The sequence below is a fragment of the Capsicum annuum genome, chromosome 8 (genome assembly GCF_002878395.1).
Source record: "Capsicum annuum cultivar UCD-10X-F1 chromosome 8, UCD10Xv1.1, whole genome shotgun sequence".
NCBI classification, from domain to species: Eukaryota; Viridiplantae; Streptophyta; class Magnoliopsida; order Solanales; family Solanaceae; genus Capsicum; species Capsicum annuum.
Genome location: NC_061118.1, coordinates 150,252,424 through 150,271,148, shown reverse-complemented (window position 1 = coordinate 150,271,148; position 18,725 = coordinate 150,252,424). Strand labels below are relative to the sequence as shown.

Genomic DNA, 18,725 nt, shown 5'->3' with positions numbered 1-18,725 from the left:
AAAAAAAATATTTATGTTTGTTTGTGATAGTAGAGATGATTTATAATGGTGGTTGCGATGACAATGATTAATTGTAGTGATTAGTAATGTTAGTGGTAATAGTTGTGATGGTTGGTATTGTAGTGACTGTTATTATTGTGGTGGTTGATAGTGGTGGTGGTGGTGGTTGTAATGTGGCATTGCTTGATGTTAGTAGTTGGGGGTGTTGATTGTGATAGCTGAAAAATAAATGAATGATGGTTGACGATGAGTTGGTGTTAGTTGGAGATATTGTTAGTTGTGATGGTAGAAATGATTGTTAGTAGAGATAAATTTTAGCAATGATAGTGATTGAAGTGATGGTAGAGGTAACGTTACTAGTGACAATGGTGATGTCCGCCGAAAAATATGTGGAGGTTGTGATGTATTAGTGGTAGTTAGTGGTGGTGCTAGTTGTGATAGATGAGTTGGTCGATAGTAGGGATTGGCCGGTAGTGGTTGATGATGGCAGTGTTGTTGATGGTGGTGGTGACGTTAATATAATTAGAATAATAGAGGTAGTAGGTGTGGTAGCGGTTGACAATAGTGGTTAGTAGCGATATTTGTTGTTGACGGTGGTTGTGATGGTGGAGGTGGTTGGTGGTGGTGGGTGACAGTTGACAATGATGGCAGTGGTAGAGCTGGTGACTGATGATTATGAATAGAGTGACGGTGAATATTATCCAATATCAGAATACCTCTTCAGACTTATTAAGACTTGATTCTAGATCTGAATGATTAAGACTTATTCAGACCTATTAAGTGCTAAAATCTTAATAAAAAACAAATGCACCTAATGACCTGAAATCTGAGCCATTCAGATTCAAACCCCCATTAAGCGCAAACAAATGAGCCCTAAATAAGCGTTTCAATAATTGAAGAAATTGGAAATTTGCTTCAATTTATTTTAAGGGCTAAATAGTGTAATAAAATTTGTCCCTCTCCCACTTTAGTAATGTAACAGGTGTGTGTTTTGCGCACAAAATAGACAAAGTGAAAAAAGAAAAAGAAAGAGTGTTACTCTCACGCATGTTCATTTTTTATAGGCGTTTTGGTCATATATTTTGAATATTTCTTGTTTTATTTGAACTTTTTATGGAGTTGGAATTGAAGATGAAGTTATGTTTGATTATACTTTTTGTGAAGAATATGTGAAATAATATTCATATTTGAATGTACTTAAATACAACTTCAAAAGTGAATAATAAGTTAAAAATTGCTTTCCAAATTCGACATAAACTTCCAGCACTTCATGGCCAAACATTGTTTCTCAAATAAAGGAAAACATATGCTGGAAAATGGCCAAACGGGTCCTTAATTGTATTCAACCATCTTCATTGTCAAACATAGATAAATGAAAATAGCTCTCTAGAGAAATGACGATCCCTTTTTCTCTTGAGTGCCTTTCTTTTTGTCCAAACCCCACCATTGAAAACATCTCTCTCAGTTTTCTATATTTTCCCCTTTATTTTTCCCTGCATTCTTTCTTCTCAGAAAAAAAACAGGGTCAAGGCTAGCTTCTTTACATATATGTAACAATTTACAATGCTACATGTTTACTTTCCTACTCTACAAAATTTCGCGGTCAATTTGTCACAATGTAAAGGATACAACAAGAAGGCACATTATATTATGCCTTACCATGCTCCATACTTTCATCCTTTCCTTCTTACTTCATAATCCTTCAACTAATCGACCACTATACAAAGGCACTGCTACAAGTCCACAGCAGTCCATTTGACACATTCTAAGATGGGATCAAGTATTAGTCTACTATACAGCTCACATGGAAGACCTATCCTTGATGAAGAAAATAGATTGTTGTTTCCAATTAAACATCATCTAATTGACCTCTTGATCACAATACTTTTTTTGTCAGTTATTTTTTCCAGCATTGCATCTGGATTAAGTCTCTAAAGCCTCTTGTGTTACAAGTTGCTTTATTCTTCTCTTTTTCCCCTTTTATCTTGATAACGATGGTGTTCAGGCCAACTTGCGCATCTTGACAGCTCGAGTAATCCACTGGCTACCTCCCACCAGCAGAGGTACCAAATAACTTTGCCCTCCAAGGCTTATGCAGACGAAGAGAAGTCACCTAGTGGTTTTTTGTCTCAGCTGGAACTTGAACATTGGTCTCCCATGTTTAAGTGCTTGATTTTTCTCTTATCTAGAGCACTTCACACTTACATCTGCAAAATAAAATTTACATTAATAGCCATTGTACTACTGAAACCCATGGAATGCTCATTACAAGCTTATGAAGCAATTCCTAACACCAATAAAAGGAATTGATTGCTGGCATTAACAATAATAATAATGTGAAACCACGAAAACTTCTGAAGTGCTAATCACATCATAACTATCTTTTCTCTCGACAGTTCAAAGCAGGCTACCTAAAACGTATTTAAGTATTGCAATCATCATATGTTCAGGCAAGGAGAGTGTACCTAGTGTTTGGAATAAGAAGGCGTATAGATGCTCTTGATGTTCAGAAGTGGCTACTTGCAAGCTGGAATTCATGGCTCAAGGCAAAAAGTGAGCTATGTCTAATTGATCATGGCTTCACTCTCTTTGCTTTGTGTCAAAATCAGCTGCATGATATTAAGAATAGGAAATACTAGTTAGTTTGTGCCAATATCACAAAGTACGAAACTTTTATACACTGCATAATAGTGTGAAGTTTTCTCTAATCCAGCAAGTCATTATTGAACAATACTTGCAGGTTATGTTCTATTTCTTTTATTCCCTGACATGTCTCATCCAAAGAAACCTACCATCATTGTGTTTTACGAGCAAGAAACTTCAATTCGGCACCAAGCCAACAAACACCACCACTACATTAGAATCATGCCCTCAAAGATGCATGTTGCAATATTGTCCATGCCATGTTGCCTGTATTTTGGGTGGATTAGTTATCTCTCCTTTATCAGTCTAAGATCCACACCACCAAAAGAATAGGAGAACAGATATGTAAGATGCAACCTTTATCTGGATTAAGATGAGCACTTCCATGGTGACAGATGGCAGGAAAACAATAGGTGATTAAATTTAACAATCACATCCAGGGAAGATGAGAGAGAATCTAATAACCATTTGCTGGGCGTGGGAGACTTGTCTACTATATAAAAGAATTATATATAGCCTAATGTACTTGGCTTATAAAGGGCCAAATTACTGTTCAATGAAGTTCATCCTAATTCCTTGTCTCAACTTTAAGGTGGTGGAATCACCTCTGGGAGACAAATATTAATAACAAACTGCTAGGTTAATGGCGTAAACAAGTATAAAGAGACTACCAAGAAACACTGTACTGCATATGTCCACCTTCCAAGACTATTTCACACCTAAGACACATACTATTGGAAACACTTACAGAAACTGCTGCAATACAAACTCAACGGAAGCAAAGAGGAACATCAACAGTAGCAATCATTCCATCGAGACAAATGATCAGTGGTAGATCATAACTTGCCAATTATAGTGACACACTAGAATGACTCAATAATATTCAATGAGATAAACAACAAAAAACCCAGTGTATTCCCACACAGTGGGGTCGGGGGAGGGTAAAATGTACATAGTCCATACCACCACCTCCGGAGAGGTAGAAAGGCTGTTTCCGATAGACCCCCGGCTCAAGACAAAGAATAATAAACAAATTCATAATAAAGCATGAAACAAGATGGAATAACAAAAATAAGACACCCATACAGTAATACCCTATACTAACGAACCAAAAGCCCCCCCCCCCCCCCCCCCCCCCCCAAAGCCTTCCCTAACTCTTAACACCGCCCCCCCCCCCCCCCCCTAGGCACTAGTCTTCTGTCCTAATTCGCGTCCTCCAAACCTTCCTATCTAGGGTCATGTCCTCAGTAAGTTGTAACTGCTCCATGTCACGTCTAATCACCTCTCTCCAATATTTCTTCGGCCTACCCTTACCCCGCCTGAAATCATCCAAAGCAAGCCTCTCACACCTACGAACTGGGGCATCCGTGCCCCTCCTCATCACGTGCCCGAACCATCTCAACCGAACTTCCCGCATCTTGTCCTCCACCGAAGTCACTCCAACCTTCTCCCGAATAGTCTCATTCCTAACCCTATTACTCCTAGTAAGCCCACACATCCGCATTTCTGTCACCTTCAATTTTTGGATATGGGAGTTCTTTACTGGCCAACAATCCGCTCCATACAGCATGACCGGACGGACTACCACTCTGTAAAATTTGCCTTTAAGTTTGAACAGCACCTTCTTATCACACAACACTCCCAAGGCGAGCCTCCACTTCATCCAACCTGCCCCAATACGGTGGGAGATATCCTCATCAATCTCTCCATTCCCTTGAATCATGGACCCGAGATACTTAAAACTATCTCTCCTATAAACAACCTGGGAATCCAACTTAACTACCACCTCGTCCTCCTGCCTCAAGTCATTAAACTTGCATTCTATATACTCTGTCTTGCTCCTACTCAACCTGAACCCTTTAGACTCAAGGGTTTGTCTCCAAACCTTCAATTTATCATTCACAGCTCCCCGCGTCTCATCAATCAAATACTACATCATCCGCAAAAAGCATACACCAAGGCACCTCTCCTTGAATACGCCGCGTCAATACATCCATCACCAATGCAAACAAAAATGGGCTAAGAGTCGATCCCTGATGCAATCCTGTCAAGACATGAAAATGCTTTGAAACTCCTCCCACCGTCCTCACCTGTGTCTTAGCTCCATCATACATGTCCTTAATCGATCTGATGTACACCACCGGGACCCCACATCCCTAGAGACTTTGTCGTAAGCCTTCTCCAAGTCGATAAACACCATGTGAAGATCCTTCTTCCTTTCCTATACTGCTCCGCCAGTCTCCGCACCAGGTGAATTACCTCCGTCGTCGAGCGACCGGACATAAAGCCAAACTGATTCTCCGAAATAGACACTATCCTCCTCAACCTCCGCTCGACCACTCTCTCCTAAATCTTCATAGTGTGACTCAACAACTTAATACCCCTATAGTTGTTGCAATTCTGGATGTCACCCTTGTTCTTATACCCCAATGAGATAAGACGAGGTGAAAATGGATTATGGATGGATGGCAAGTAATCATGAATTTAAATATTCTTACTTCCGTTCCAAATTTTTGTTTCGTAAACTTGATAGGTTTGCTTGCCTCCAAGCATGGTTGCATAAGTCAATATTGTATTAGTTGTTCCATTAACTATTATTCTAGAACTGAAGCTGAAAATAATGTAAGTTGATATACATTTTCCACCATAAGAAGCGCCCATCATCAGCAAATTAATAAGCTTCCCTGCATATCACCTCAACCAGCCTATCTAGAAGGTATCTCATCATCATCACTTTGCATGCTTTCTTGTCAGAGTTTTTCTGTTGCCAAAGGAGCAGGTGAAAGATCAAGAAGCTAGAGTAACACAGTGTCTAGCGGTGACATGTTTTGAGATTACAATTCAGTATAATTAGCTTTAAGAATATATAGGCAAACTAATCACAGGCAGACATTTAGTAATCTCAAAAATGGGTAAGATAGCATAACATTCAAGTGATGAGATGGGGTCATCACTGATAATTAAGGGTCGAGAATTCTAGGAACCCTGACATTAGCAACTTGAGAAATGATTAAAAAGCAATAAGACGATGGTCTATTTTGAATGATTAATTCAACAAGTGCATTGATACTAATAGGTTTGAATAAGCAAAGCATTTTGTTTCATTACACTTTGCGAAAAAAAAAAGCCAGGTAATGGAATGACATAAGGTGATAAGTTCATAAAGTTGGTACCTTTACCCTATTTGCTTACTGATCCAACAATTACGAAATAAATCTGGTACCTTTTTCCTTGGTCGCTGCTTTTTTGCGGCATATGGTAGGGAGGTGGACCTGCGAACTTATGACACCAGTCAAATTGCAAGCACCAACAGCGGCAATACTACCTGGTTTTATGGTAAGCTAATTCAACTTCAGAACATGGAGGCATAAGCACAGAACTAATGCATGGTGTTGACAGCAGTTATACAAAAAAAGTGGTTTAGCCTGTACAGAATTCATCGTCATTGCTACTTCGCATATCAAAAGTTCATCCAATACATAATATAACTCCATAAAAGTATCAAATTAACATTAGTTGGTAGAAGAATTAGATTTTCATTCTAGCCAGCTAAGTTTAGCATTGGTTACCTCTTTAACATCTTCTATATCTTTTGAACTTTGGAACGAGATGGACATACTGTCCTTTATCCACCATATGTCTTATTACTTCATGAGCTTTGGACAGCTTTCCAGCATTTTTCAAATAACTGACTAAAGTACTATACACCATAAAATTTGGATTACAACCCCTTGATTCCATTTCTTTCACCATCATGCATGCCTCGTCAAATTTCTCAGCCATACAGAGCCCCCGAATCATGGAATTGTAAGTAAACACGTTTGGCAACTGCCCATTGGCACGCATGTCAATGAACAGTTCCTGAGCTATATCAAGTTCCCCAGCCACAACGTATCCTGTTATCATAACAGTGTAACACACAACATCAGGCATACAACCCTGCCTAATCATCTCTTCAAAGAAGTATTTGCAAGCATCCAAATTACCAGCCCGACTTAACCCATCTATCAAAGTGGTAAAATGGAGAACGCTTGGTTCATAACCAACTTCTTTCATGTGGTTTAGAAGGTTGACTGCTGCTAGCGGTTTATCTCCTTTACCAAGAACATGAAGAAGGATGTTAAATGTATGAAAATCGGGTGAAAATCCATTCCGGCCCATTTCATCTAATAATCTATGAAACTGATCCAGCTTTCCCAGCCTATATTTTGAGCATAACAGTATGTTATAAGTTAACATGTCAGGAAGATGACCTTCAACCAACATTTGCTGATATACCCACTCAATTAACCTATAATGATTTACACCCAGAAGGGAATGTAAAATTGCATTAAACGAATGCCTGAATGGTCTATAATTAAATGTCTTTGACTTAATAAACCTCTCTACTACTTTTTTAGCCAAACCTGCCTCTCCACAAGTACATATCAACAAATTAAATGTCCTACCAGTTGTAGGGTATCCTTTCTCAGTCATCTCATCTACTAATCTCCACATAGCCTTGAATTCCTCAGACTCTGCAAAAATCTTCATTATAAGTTGGTATGAATTTGCCGTATGCCGGTAATTTTCTTTTTGACCAGACCATACAAAAAACTTGTACCCCAGCTTCGCACACCTATTTTTATTAGCATAATTTATTGTTTTCAAGATACCTAGAAGAACTTCTCTCACAAGCAGGCTTGAAACCGTAATATGTGAATTATCTAAAGCTGTTTTTGCATCAAATCCTGGACCATCTTGTTGAAGAATTTCAAGAATCATACTAGCCTCATTTCTTGCTTTCTCAATAAAATCGTGCCGGGTTGAAAATTTTTGCCGGAAATGGCCTCCATAGCAGCCGTTCATTCCAGTAAAGTCAACTGACTCCTGCATGTCAGAATTATCTTTCATATTATTATCGGACTTCATACTCTTCCAGCTCTCATTCAAGTAATCCTCGATTCTCCCAAAACCATTTCCAGTTCCATCAGTGTCAGATTGTTGATTACATAAAAACCGTGAAAAGGTGCTAAAATATGAGAATCTTTGAGTAACTCTTTGACCAAAGAGAGCTACCGAATACATGCTAGTCCCTTGAATATACTATAGCAAGAAAAAATAGTGAGTAGCAAGCCATCACTTTCTCTGCATACAAGAAAGAAAAAGGACACATGAGATCAGTTAAAATAAATCAAATGCGTTATCTTCATAGATTCCACTAGATATTAATAACTCAAATCAAACTCTTTAACTATCTCCACACAACCTAGCCTATTTGTGTTTAATTAGTATTTTCAATCTCATTATTCACAAGCATCTAACTTTTTTGGAAATCATATATAAGAATTAGTAACATCATTTTACATTTATCTGAATACTTATTGAACAATTACAAATTCATGTTGCACTAATACTTCAATAAAAAACCATTTAGTTATCCAATCAGGCAATGCGTAAAGAAGTAAGAACAGTCCTCCTCTGAGAAAAATCAAACTCCTATGGGTCTCTTTTACGACTAGCATATGAATTGCTTATAGGAAAAAAATATTGCATATGCATTAGCAGCTATAACTTAGCATTATATTTTTTTCTTTTCTCAGATACCCATACAAGATTATAAGTAATCATATCAGGCAAAATGTGCAAATACATAGAAGACCAAAAAAGAAAAGAAATGTGGCATTTGATAGTGATGGTAGATGGTTTGATCATGTCTTATTCCGACATGGACAAAGATTACAGGTGCACACAATATGACAACTGAATGTATTAAGGGGGAATAAGGTAGACCAAAAATCGTATGAAGGAAAGATTCCTTAAAGGATCTACAATCTCTTGGAATTCTTAAGAAAATAGTGAAGAATACAACACAAGCATAATATCCATATAGGAGCCTGCACTGAAGCCAGTAAACTGACGGGAAACACGAAACCTATTTCGCACCTAGCTCAGGGATTTAACAGCCTCCCTTAGTTATAAATATTTTTGTTCAACTTAAGTCCTCTTTCTGTGGCATACCTTGGTCCTGGATTTAGGTTACATTACGTCATCACCTTTTCTCCATCAATAACAACAAAAACAACTATGCTTCAATCCCCAACTGGTTAGAGTCTACTATATGAACCCTTCACTCTTCATTAGCCATTCCGCTCCCCATAGATATTTTTCATTCCAATACTTAATAATTTGTCTTTCAGGAAAGATGAAGAGTCCCCCACCAACAAGGATTCTTTAAATTTCATATTTATTTCTACTCTGTCATATAATCCCTCTCCATACTAAGAAGCCTCCCATCAAACACAGGACCTAATGTGGAGTTGTTTGGTAAATGGATTAAATTATCTTGAGATTATAGTCCATGGAATATAATCCCCGGACTAATTTATTCCATCTGGGAGGCGGGATAAAATAATCCCAAGCTGGATGGAATAAAATGGGACATCCAAGATTAAGATCATGGATAAGATTATTCCATGTTTGGTAGACGGAATAAATTCATCTCGGACCGTCTACCAAACGCATAGTAAATCTTATCTCAAGCTTAATCCTGGATATCCCAACTTATGCCGCATACCAAATGACCCCTAAATCTACCAAGTCGTGCTATGGAACCTAGGCCTTTCAAACAAAATATTCTACCCTTACCAAATTGCTCCAAGCCTACCTTAGAATCTATCAATGGAAATAAATTGTATAAGAATCCTCAAATCAACAATCTCTTCAAACAACAAGAAAATGCAAGAAAACCCTCGAACCCACCCCCAATCCTTACAAACCCCCCAAAATACTTAAAACTGTAACCTTTACCCCTTTAGCAGCTCGATACCAAATCTATACAGTCTCTATATACATATGTGCGGATGCAGGCAAAAATACAGATCTTGTAATAAGCTCAAAACGAAATGAATGATTACAATAATTGAAATAGCTGGGAAAGTTGCTGAAAGAGTAGAAAAGGGAAAGAACCTACAGATTGAAAGATACATTGGGATAATAAGAAGGGAGTCATTGACGCAGAAAGCGACGGAGCATCTACCGGCGCCGGAATTAGCTGCCGGCGGGAGAAGTTGAAGTAGCTCTGGTAATTGGGTTTGCTGGCTGGGGCTCCAGAGTCTGCGCAAAGGGAAGAGCGAAGGAAGCAAAGGGTATAGTAACGATACCAAAGTGTTCATAAAATGCTGGGTTTTTTTTTAAGCTAATTCTCCTTTTTGGCTCCAATAATATTTTTAAGTAAAATATTCTACTATCAATTAATTTGATCTGCTATTGCAGTTACTTAATTATTTACATAAAATTTTAAAAAGTAACATGCAATAGCAAATCAAATTTTGATAGTATAGAATATTTATACATTGACTATCCATAAAACTTAAATTATTTTCATTAACTTTGCTCTTGTTCTCATTTTCTTTTTTACCTTTAATACTGAAATTTTAAGTAAAATATAACCCTATACATATAATCTAGAACATATTACTTTATTACTGTACTAGTAGTTATTAATAGCCAGTGCAAGGCATGAATCCGACAAATATTTTTTTAAAATTTATTTTAATTATTATGATTTTTAGTATTTTTTTACATATTTTTTAAAAATATATAACAGATTTTTTTTTGATAGTTTAAGTTGTTAACTATTGTAATTTACAATTCTTTTTATGTAATTTTCAAATGCTTAGATGACCATAATAATTAATTATGGGTGATATAGTAAATTTACGATTGAAGCAGCGAAGCAGACATGTCTTAATGACTCACAACAACTAATTAAAAATGACATAACAAAATTACTATAAAAATACTTGTGAAAAATTTTAAATGGCCATAATAATTAATTAGGAATGACATAGCAAAATCACAGTTGAAACAGCGAAGCAGACATATTGAATTAGAAGTAGTATAATAAAATTACTATACAAAAATACTTGAGTTAAACTGTTGAAGCAGACTTGTCATAAATATCTATAAGATATAATTTTTTTCTTAAATATTATTAATTTTCTAATACATAAATAAAATTATAATAATTAATTAGAAATGATATAATAAAATCACGGAGGAAGCAAATCATGAAACATGCAAAAAAAAGCAGGCATGTTGACGGAGACCTGCGGGCTTTTCCCTATTCCCTCTTATTAGATATAAAAATTATAATATATAAAAGCGTGAAGGGAAGTAGGTGAAGATCGTCATGTTTGCTTCCTTTATGATTTTACTATATCACCCCTAATTAATTATTATATATCATTTAAATATTAAAAAATTAATAATATTTTACAAAAAATATAAAATAGACATTTATGACATGTCTGCTTCAGCTGCTTCAACCATAATTTTATTATTTTATCTTTAATTAATTACTATAAATCATTTAAATATTAAAAAAAATTAATACTAGTATTTAATAAAAATGATAAACAAATTATTGATGTTTTAAATTAATTTGACATCTTATATAAGACCCGTCTAAATTTTTTTTACAACTATTTTTTATATTAATTTTGTTATATCACTTCTAATAAGTTATTTCCTAATTGATTATTTTATGTCATTTACGTATTAAAAAATTAATAATATTTAATAAAAAAAAGTAAAATAGTCATTTATGACATGTCTGCTTCAGTTGTTTCAACAGTAATTTTACTATTTTATCCCTAATTAATTATTATGAGTTTAAATATTAAAAGAAATAATATTTAATAAAAAATAAAATAAATAAATGATAAATTAACTATTGATGTTTTAAATTAACTTGATATCTTATGTGAGTCCCGTTTAAATTTTTTTCACAACTATTTTTTATAGTAATTTTATTGTATCACTTCTAATAAGTAACTATGAGTCATTTAAGACATGTCTACTTCGCGACTTCAATCGTAATATTTGATTGACTCTCAAAATTATGTCAATGTCACTTAAATTGAAATAAAAAAAGAATTATAAATTTCAATAATTAAAAACTTAAATTATTTTTAAAATATAATAGACTATCAATGCTACAAAAGCTTGGATAAGGAGAATATTATAAATTATAATGGCTAACAACTTAAAATAGTAAATTACAATGTCAAAAAAACCATTATAAATTACAATAGCTAACAACTTAAAATATCTAAAAAGTATTTAAAATATAATTAATTATCAAAATTTTATTTGTATCACATAAATTGAGACTAAAAAATAACATATATTGGGCTCGTGCTAGCATGAGCTTTCAATATTTAGTAGTATAATATAAGTGTGAGTAGCACACAACTAAAGCAAACAGTTGTCGATGAGGATATTTTTGTAATATAATACAAGTGTGAGTAGCAGACAGCTAAAGCAAGCAGTTGCCAATAAGGATATTTTTGTAATTTAATATTTTTTATTTTAATTTAATTATTTTATTTTTAATTTAACTTGTCATATATTTAAAAATTATATAAAAGTATTATGAATTACAATAATTAATAATTTAAATTATTTGGAGACATGTAAAAATTTAGTTGACTAAAAATTTTATCAATGTAACATAAATTGAAATATATTATTTAAAAAATTCGTAAGAAATAATATAAATCACAATAATGCAACATAAATTAGGATACATTATTTGAAGATTTCATGAAAAATAATATAAATCTCAATAATTATCAAACTAAAATATTTGAAAGATGTATAGAAAATTCGCTTAACTTTTCAAATTCTATAGATGTCATATAAATTAGGATAGAGGGAGTATTATTTAAAAATTACGTAGAAAGTTGTATAAATTATAGTATGATTAACAACTTAAAATATCTAAAACTGTATAACAAATTTGATTGGCTTTCTCAAATATTACATCAGTATCACATAAAATTGAGACAAAACGAGTAACATATGGTATCTGAAAATTATGTAAAAATATTATAAATCAATAACTAATAGTGTAAAATATTTAAAAATATACAAAAAAATTTGTAGCCTTTTAAATTTCATCTATACCACATAAATTGAGATAAAATAGTAACATACATTAAGCACATTCTGGCACGACCTCAAATATCTAGTAAAAAATATTAAGAAAACTAACTTAAGAGTATTTCATTAATAGCAACCTTCTACGTTTGACAAATTTAAAACTAAGGATTTACATTAGTAGAGCTAAATTCAAAATTGTCTGTGTCTCTTGCTTATTTTGTTCATATAATAGAGTAGTAATTAATTATATTTTCTCAATCGCCAATACGTATAATTACAATTCGAAATATTTTAATACGTTGAAAAGGTAATTCATGTGTCGATCCATGACCACCTTTTGCACCTTTCATCCATTTTTTTTTTCCTTAGGTAGATTATCAACCAATCTTTGGAACAATTCTAGAGATGATATTCTTAGGTGATTGATCTTCAATGAATAAAGTTTGGAATAGATGACCAATATTTATAGACCAAGAAAAACATGCAACGAATAGGAAGAAATAGGAGTGTTAAACAAATAGAAAATAGTACTTAAACAAAGTAGAATTCTTGATGACTTACAGCGAAAACAAAATCTTGATACAGCAAGCCAATGATAAATATAACAAATTATTTTTTTAACAAAAGAGAACATACAACAATCAAAGCCGATCATTTGGGAGAACAAACATAAAATTTTGGCAAAGGAAATGGAAATACTCCAAAAGGAGAATGGAAATGAGTTAATAAATCATGGAGATGGCAAAAACTGATCGGAGAAAAGGATTTGAATACTAGTAGTAGGTTGAGAAGATTTAAGTGTTGGTCCACTTTGAAAACTTATTTTAACAAATGGACACTCATTTTGGTAAATTCTAATTTGTTAGGGTTTGGTGGGCCATGGGCTTAAGTGTAAAAGAAAAAAACATTTTAGCACCCCTTATGTATTTTTAAAATCTTTTAGAACCACTTATGTATTTATTAAATACATATTTAACCCTACTCTTCCATTAAATATAAAAATAAAATAAAATTCTCTCATCTTCTCTCTCTTTACCAAAAACGGTTCTTCTCCCTTTCCATCATTTTCAATTTCAAGCATCAGCTCCAACTTCGATCTTCAACTTCAGGTAAGCTATATTATTGTTCCGGTGAATTTGTGCTTCATATTGATCGTTTTTTTTTTTTTTTCCGTACTCATTTGTGGCGGGTGAAGTCGTTGGAGTTCAAATAAATTGATTTTTTTTTTAAAACGGGGTTTGATTTTAGTGAAAGTGGTTGTTTTTAATTGGTATTTACTAATTTTTTACGGATAATTGGTGTGTATTGATTATCCTTTGCGATTGCATGTTGAAATTTCTTCACTAATTTTGTCGGAATGTGGCAAAATATGTGATTTTTGTTAAAACTTTTCTCCAATGTAATGGAGTTGTAGAAGCATGTTCATGCTGGGGATTTCTTCATTGCATATTTGATAATTAGACTCGAAAAGTTAATTTTTTTTAAAAACAAATGAGGCTTGATTTTACTTATAATTTGTGTTTTTAAGTTGGTATTCGGTTTGTTTGTGTTGAATTTTAACTTTCCTCAACGATTGCAATAAGATTTTTTTGCCACTTTTTGTCGATTTGCGTGATAAAAATGTGTTGTAAATTGAATTTTTTTTGCAACTGCTGCATTGAGTTGGTGCTGCAACTGCTGCTATGTTAATAGAATGCTAGGTCGATTAGGTATTGTATCTACTGTCAATTAAATTTTTTTTGAAAAAATAAGGATTGATTTTACTTATAATTTGTGTTTTTAAGTTGGTATTTGATTTGTTTGTGCATTGTTCTCATTGGATTTTAACTTTCCTCGACGATCGCATTGAGTTTTTTTTGCGAATTTTTTTCAATTTGCATGCTTAAAATCTGGGTTCCTTCCTGTTTTTGTTCAATATAATGGTGATTTAGATGTATGTTCTTGTGGATGATGGGGTTGTTTTCAAAGAAACTTGTTCTACAAATTAGAATTTTTGGTGCTGGAACTACTGCCATGTTAATAGACTGCTAGGTCGATTAGGTATTGTAGTTGTTGTTATTGCTGAAAAATGGTAGTTTTTGTCCATAGATCATAACAAATGGTTTTAGAGGTAACAAACGCAAGGCTACAGAAGGTGATAGATCTGAGAGAAGAAAAAAACGAGTAGTCGATCAATTAGAGAATAGAAATTACAGCGAGGAAGCAGTTGAAGCTTAGGTTCGAGATGAGCCAGAGGAAATATATTCTCTTGAGGCTAGGATAGACGAGGAAGCACTGATCTTACCCCACTGTGCAAGGTTTGTTTCAGCTAAGAGTTACGACCTCGCCATAGTCTTGGATGATGTCGGATCATTTCCGGCTAAGATATTCGTTAAGTCCCGTTTGAAGATGTTTAATGAATTCAAACAAGTCGTGGTTGATCAACATCTGAAGTCTAGGTTTAAGAATTCCTGTTTTGGTGGTTTATGGGACCTGCCAGAACATATGAAGTTCAATGGACAGCTTGTCCACTATACACTTCTGCGCCGAGTCGAACCGGACAACAAGCTGCATGAAATGTGGTTCAACATCAATGACAGTCCTACATGTTTTGGCCTGAAGAAGTTTGCGCTAATCACTGGTTTAAATTGTGGGCGTTATCCCCGCAAGATATGTCAAAGCGATGGAGGAAGATGAAACTTTTTTAAAAAAGATTGTGAAAAAAAGAAGTGTAAATGCAAAGAGATTGTTGAAGCTTATTAGAGGTGGGAGGCTGGACAAAGAGAACAAGTTCAAATGCTGCTTAGTTTGGTTCGTGCACTGCATATTGTTTGCACGGGACTTGTCAAAAACTGTGGACATAGACACCATCAAGATGATGGATAACTTAGGCTTCTTTGAGAAATTCCCTTGGGGTAAGGAGTCATTTTCCTTGACTCTAGATTATCTAAAGAAACGGATGGACTTCAGCAGACAGAAGAAGACATTTGAGACAAAAGGGAGTTTCATTGTACCCGTTCTACGAATTTTCCTGGGCATTTATGGTGTTTGATTATAAACCATTGAAGTAGTTTATTATATACTGTAATTCATCTATGGTGTCTATAATATACTTAATCTCAGTTTTATGTTTTTTTTTTTTTTTATCACAGATTTTAATATACGAAGTCTTTCCCGCGCTCGGCAGGGGAAATGGTAAATCAACTGAAGACCCGCTGCCCATTCCCCGATTGCTCAGATGACACACCTCAAAAGGCGATAAACTAATCGAAGATGATCCATATTTGAATGGATGGAGCACAAAGGTATGAAATATTTCTTTCGATGAATAATTTTACCAATATTATGTTGCTAATCAATCACATTTGCCTATTTATCTGTAGAGAGTGCACCCATAACTTATTCCCACAGTTCGTGAAATAAAGCAGCACTACATGAAAAAGTTCAAAGCATTTACAGACGAACCGAATGATGCATTCATCGATGGCTTGAAGACCTGTCTGGAGGGTGTGACTGTCATCACCTCATCGGAGGATGGTAAGGATGAGATGATGACTGGGATTTAGGTAAAAATGTTATTTCAAGCATGTCACTCGGGGTGCGGGGACAAGTAAGCTGAGAGCATCGGGAAAGACACCGATGATTGAAAATCTGGAAGAACACGTGTTTAGGTTGGAGGATTCGATCAAGGACATCGCTGATTTCGTAAAAGAAGAGAGGCTGAGGAGAGCAGAAAAGGAGAGGCAAAAGAAGAGAGATGAAGCTGAAGGTAATATCTACTCTATATATTATAGAAGATGCATATTTTATATAATCCCTTTTACCTATAATAATAGAATCTATACCATTCTTCATCAACCGATATCTTAGTTTATTATAAACGATAGATACTTGAAAATATAGGTGTGCAGGTGCAAAGTCGGCATTCAACGGCGAGGGCTGGCTGCGATGACAGCGGCATCAAAGAAGCCCTCCTTGAGGTAGCAGCTTTGGAACATTCCTCCATCAATGCTGATGAGGTGATGATCTCTGAGGTTGCAGCTGTGGTAGAGAAGGAAAATCTGGATGAAGGCGATGAAGAGAAAGAAGAAGAAAAAAATGAAAAAGTTGTTTGTGAAGAAGAAAACAAAGCTGATGGATCAGCTGGTGTGAAGAAGGAGGATCATGACGAAGGCGGACAGGATGAAGATGATAAAAATGAAAAAAACGGTTGTGAAGAAGAAAACAATGAAGGAGATGGAGAGAAAACAGAAGAGAAGAATGCACAAGAAGTTGAGAAAAAACAACATAAAAAAGAAGGAAAAAGTGATGCACCAGAAAAAGAAGGCATCGCGGAGAAGGATAACAAGAATGAATTTCCAAACTTGGATGAATTTCTTAATGAAGTTAGTCAGGAAATCGACAAGATGATGGTGAAAACCGAAAATGTTGAATCTTTAGACAATTATTAAATATTTATTTGTGGCTAATGATTATTTTTATTTGACTAGATAATGTTAACTTCTAACTTTCAGCTCGGGATGCGTAGAACTGAACAATTTTATTTTCTAAACAACCTTTATAGTTTATGATAAACATTTTTCATTTTATATAATCAACGTATCATTAATTTTACATGAATTGTCATCGTTGATTATACACTCTGATTAAAAGGTAAAGCATATACAGTAGAGCGATGTGTAGTCGATGAATGAAAAAGGTAAACCATTTATAATATAAGTAACAAGTAGTCGATTAATAAAACATTCAGAATACATTCAATCCCACTACACCCCCATTACACCTTTCCAAAAAGCTAAAACTAATAGTAAATCATAGACCATAAATTTCATGCCCTTTTCTTTTTCTTCAGCCATAGCCAACTTATGCTTAAGTTGATCCTTCTCAATTTCGACATCTTTCATTAATCCCTTTAAGTGATCAATCTTGTGTTCTGATTCTCTATATAATGTCATTAGAGGATCCCTATTTTCTTCAGAATCTCTAAGCCTTTCAAACATTTCAAACTTTGAAATGCCTTGAAATTTTGACACCTCGAAATCGGAGGAAATCCACTTGAAATAAGAACATCTACCATGATCCTAAAATAACGAAGATAAATTAGTAAATTGAATTATTATATGAACACAAATAAATTTTTATTTAAACAAAAACAAACCTTTCCAACCGCACAATTGTAGAGTTTTCGCGCCGGATTTCTATCGGTGCGTGATGTTTTCAACACCGCAGGATTACCACAACGGTAAATATAAGAACTTTTGGAAGTTTGAGATGACTGCGACATTGTTATTGTTGATGCAAAACTTGAAAGTCATGAATAAATGAACATGGAGGAGTCCAAAAGGGTCCCTTTAATTAATATAGTAAGGCTATCAAAATCTGACCGTTGAAAAATTCTACCCGTTAGAATTGTACTCTTGGAGAAAATTTAAATGGATTATATTTTACTTCAAGGGTTCTCTAACGAATGTATATGTCTTCTATTATCGACTGGGTGACTTACGACTTATATATTGATGTCAATGTTGATTATCCTGTGTATTAGAATATTATCAATTAAGACTACGGTTGATTATAGACCTTTTATACTATCTATGATCAACTTGCTGAATATATGAACGACTTAAAATAATGAGAAAAAAAAGGAGAAATTATATAAAATAAAATTGGAGTATGTCAATTAACACCATTAAAATATTGTAAAGAAATTTTGATGCATCAATTGTGACTCCCAATCACTTTTGGACGTGATCAAGTGTTATCTTAGATACGGCGTAGTCGTAGATCATTGAGATGACATAAAAAGGAGAAGAAATAAAATAAAATAAATATTAATCATCCAAGCACTAATGAACGGCCACTTATCATAACAAGAGATTAGACTTGTCTGATGACCATAAGGATGAGGGGTGGTTGTTACTTGTGAGTGTTCAATGGACAAGTAGTGTATGAGAACAAGGAGTCCTTCTCAACGGAGACGCTTGTTCTAGGTAATTAGTTGTTACTTCCATTGCCCTCCCCTATACCCATTTGATCGAGTGTCCAATTGATTTGTAATCTTATATTATGATATTTAGTCATTTTACATTGCGTGAGTGATGTTAATTTATTTTATTTTATTTTATTTCTTCTTTTTTTTTTAATCTCACATCCTTTGAAAATAGACTTCTTTTGTC

At 34.3% G+C, this 18,725-nt stretch overlaps 2 protein-coding genes across 9 annotated transcripts; one reads left to right on the top strand and one right to left on the bottom strand.

The window, feature by feature from the left end:
- Nucleotides 1–1,212: 1,212 nt before the first annotated feature.
- On the bottom strand, nucleotides 1,213–9,817 carry LOC107839455 (pentatricopeptide repeat-containing protein At3g60050). 8 transcript variants are annotated; one of them, XM_047394587.1, is made up of 7 exons: nucleotides 9,596–9,817; nucleotides 6,213–7,770; nucleotides 5,867–6,068; nucleotides 5,280–5,404; nucleotides 2,793–2,910; nucleotides 2,466–2,609; nucleotides 1,213–2,207 (listed from the first exon to the last, which is right to left on the bottom strand). In XM_047394587.1, exon 2 carries the CDS (start codon nucleotides 7,708–7,710, stop codon nucleotides 6,217–6,219), a length of 1,494 nt encoding a protein of 497 aa, XP_047250543.1. In that variant the 5' UTR covers nucleotides 7,711–7,770; nucleotides 9,596–9,817; the 3' UTR covers nucleotides 1,213–2,207; nucleotides 2,466–2,609; nucleotides 2,793–2,910; nucleotides 5,280–5,404; nucleotides 5,867–6,068; nucleotides 6,213–6,216. The 8 variants fall into 8 exon arrangements, with proteins under 8 accessions (XP_047250543.1, XP_047250540.1, XP_016538435.1 ...); XM_047394584.1 differs by having other exon boundaries at nucleotides 5,867–5,968; nucleotides 9,596–9,816; XM_016682949.2 differs by lacking the exon at nucleotides 5,280–5,404.
- Nucleotides 9,818–13,570: 3,753 nt separating this feature from the next.
- On the top strand, nucleotides 13,571–17,064 carry LOC107879780 (spore wall protein 2-like). The gene is made up of 4 exons (XM_047394583.1): nucleotides 13,571–13,679; nucleotides 15,702–15,854; nucleotides 15,933–16,318; nucleotides 16,453–17,064. Exons 3-4 carry the CDS (start codon nucleotides 16,189–16,191, stop codon nucleotides 16,998–17,000), a joined length of 678 nt encoding a protein of 225 aa, XP_047250539.1. The 5' UTR covers nucleotides 13,571–13,679; nucleotides 15,702–15,854; nucleotides 15,933–16,188; the 3' UTR covers nucleotides 17,001–17,064.
- The last annotated feature ends 1,661 nt before the right edge of the window (nucleotides 17,065–18,725 follow it).

Excerpts from the sequence above, each read along its gene's own strand:
- LOC107839455 (XM_047394587.1), bottom strand. The coding sequence starts at position 7,710 with ATGTATTCGGTAGCTCTCTTTGGTCAAAGAGTTACTCAAAGATTCTCA.
- LOC107879780 (XM_047394583.1), top strand. The coding sequence starts at position 16,189 with ATGATTGAAAATCTGGAAGAACACGTGTTTAGGTTGGAGGATTCGATC. Across the intron at positions 16,319-16,452 it reads GAAGAGAGATGAAGCTGAAG|GTGTGCAGGTGCAAAGTCGG; the intron begins GTAATATCTACT and ends TTGAAAATATAG.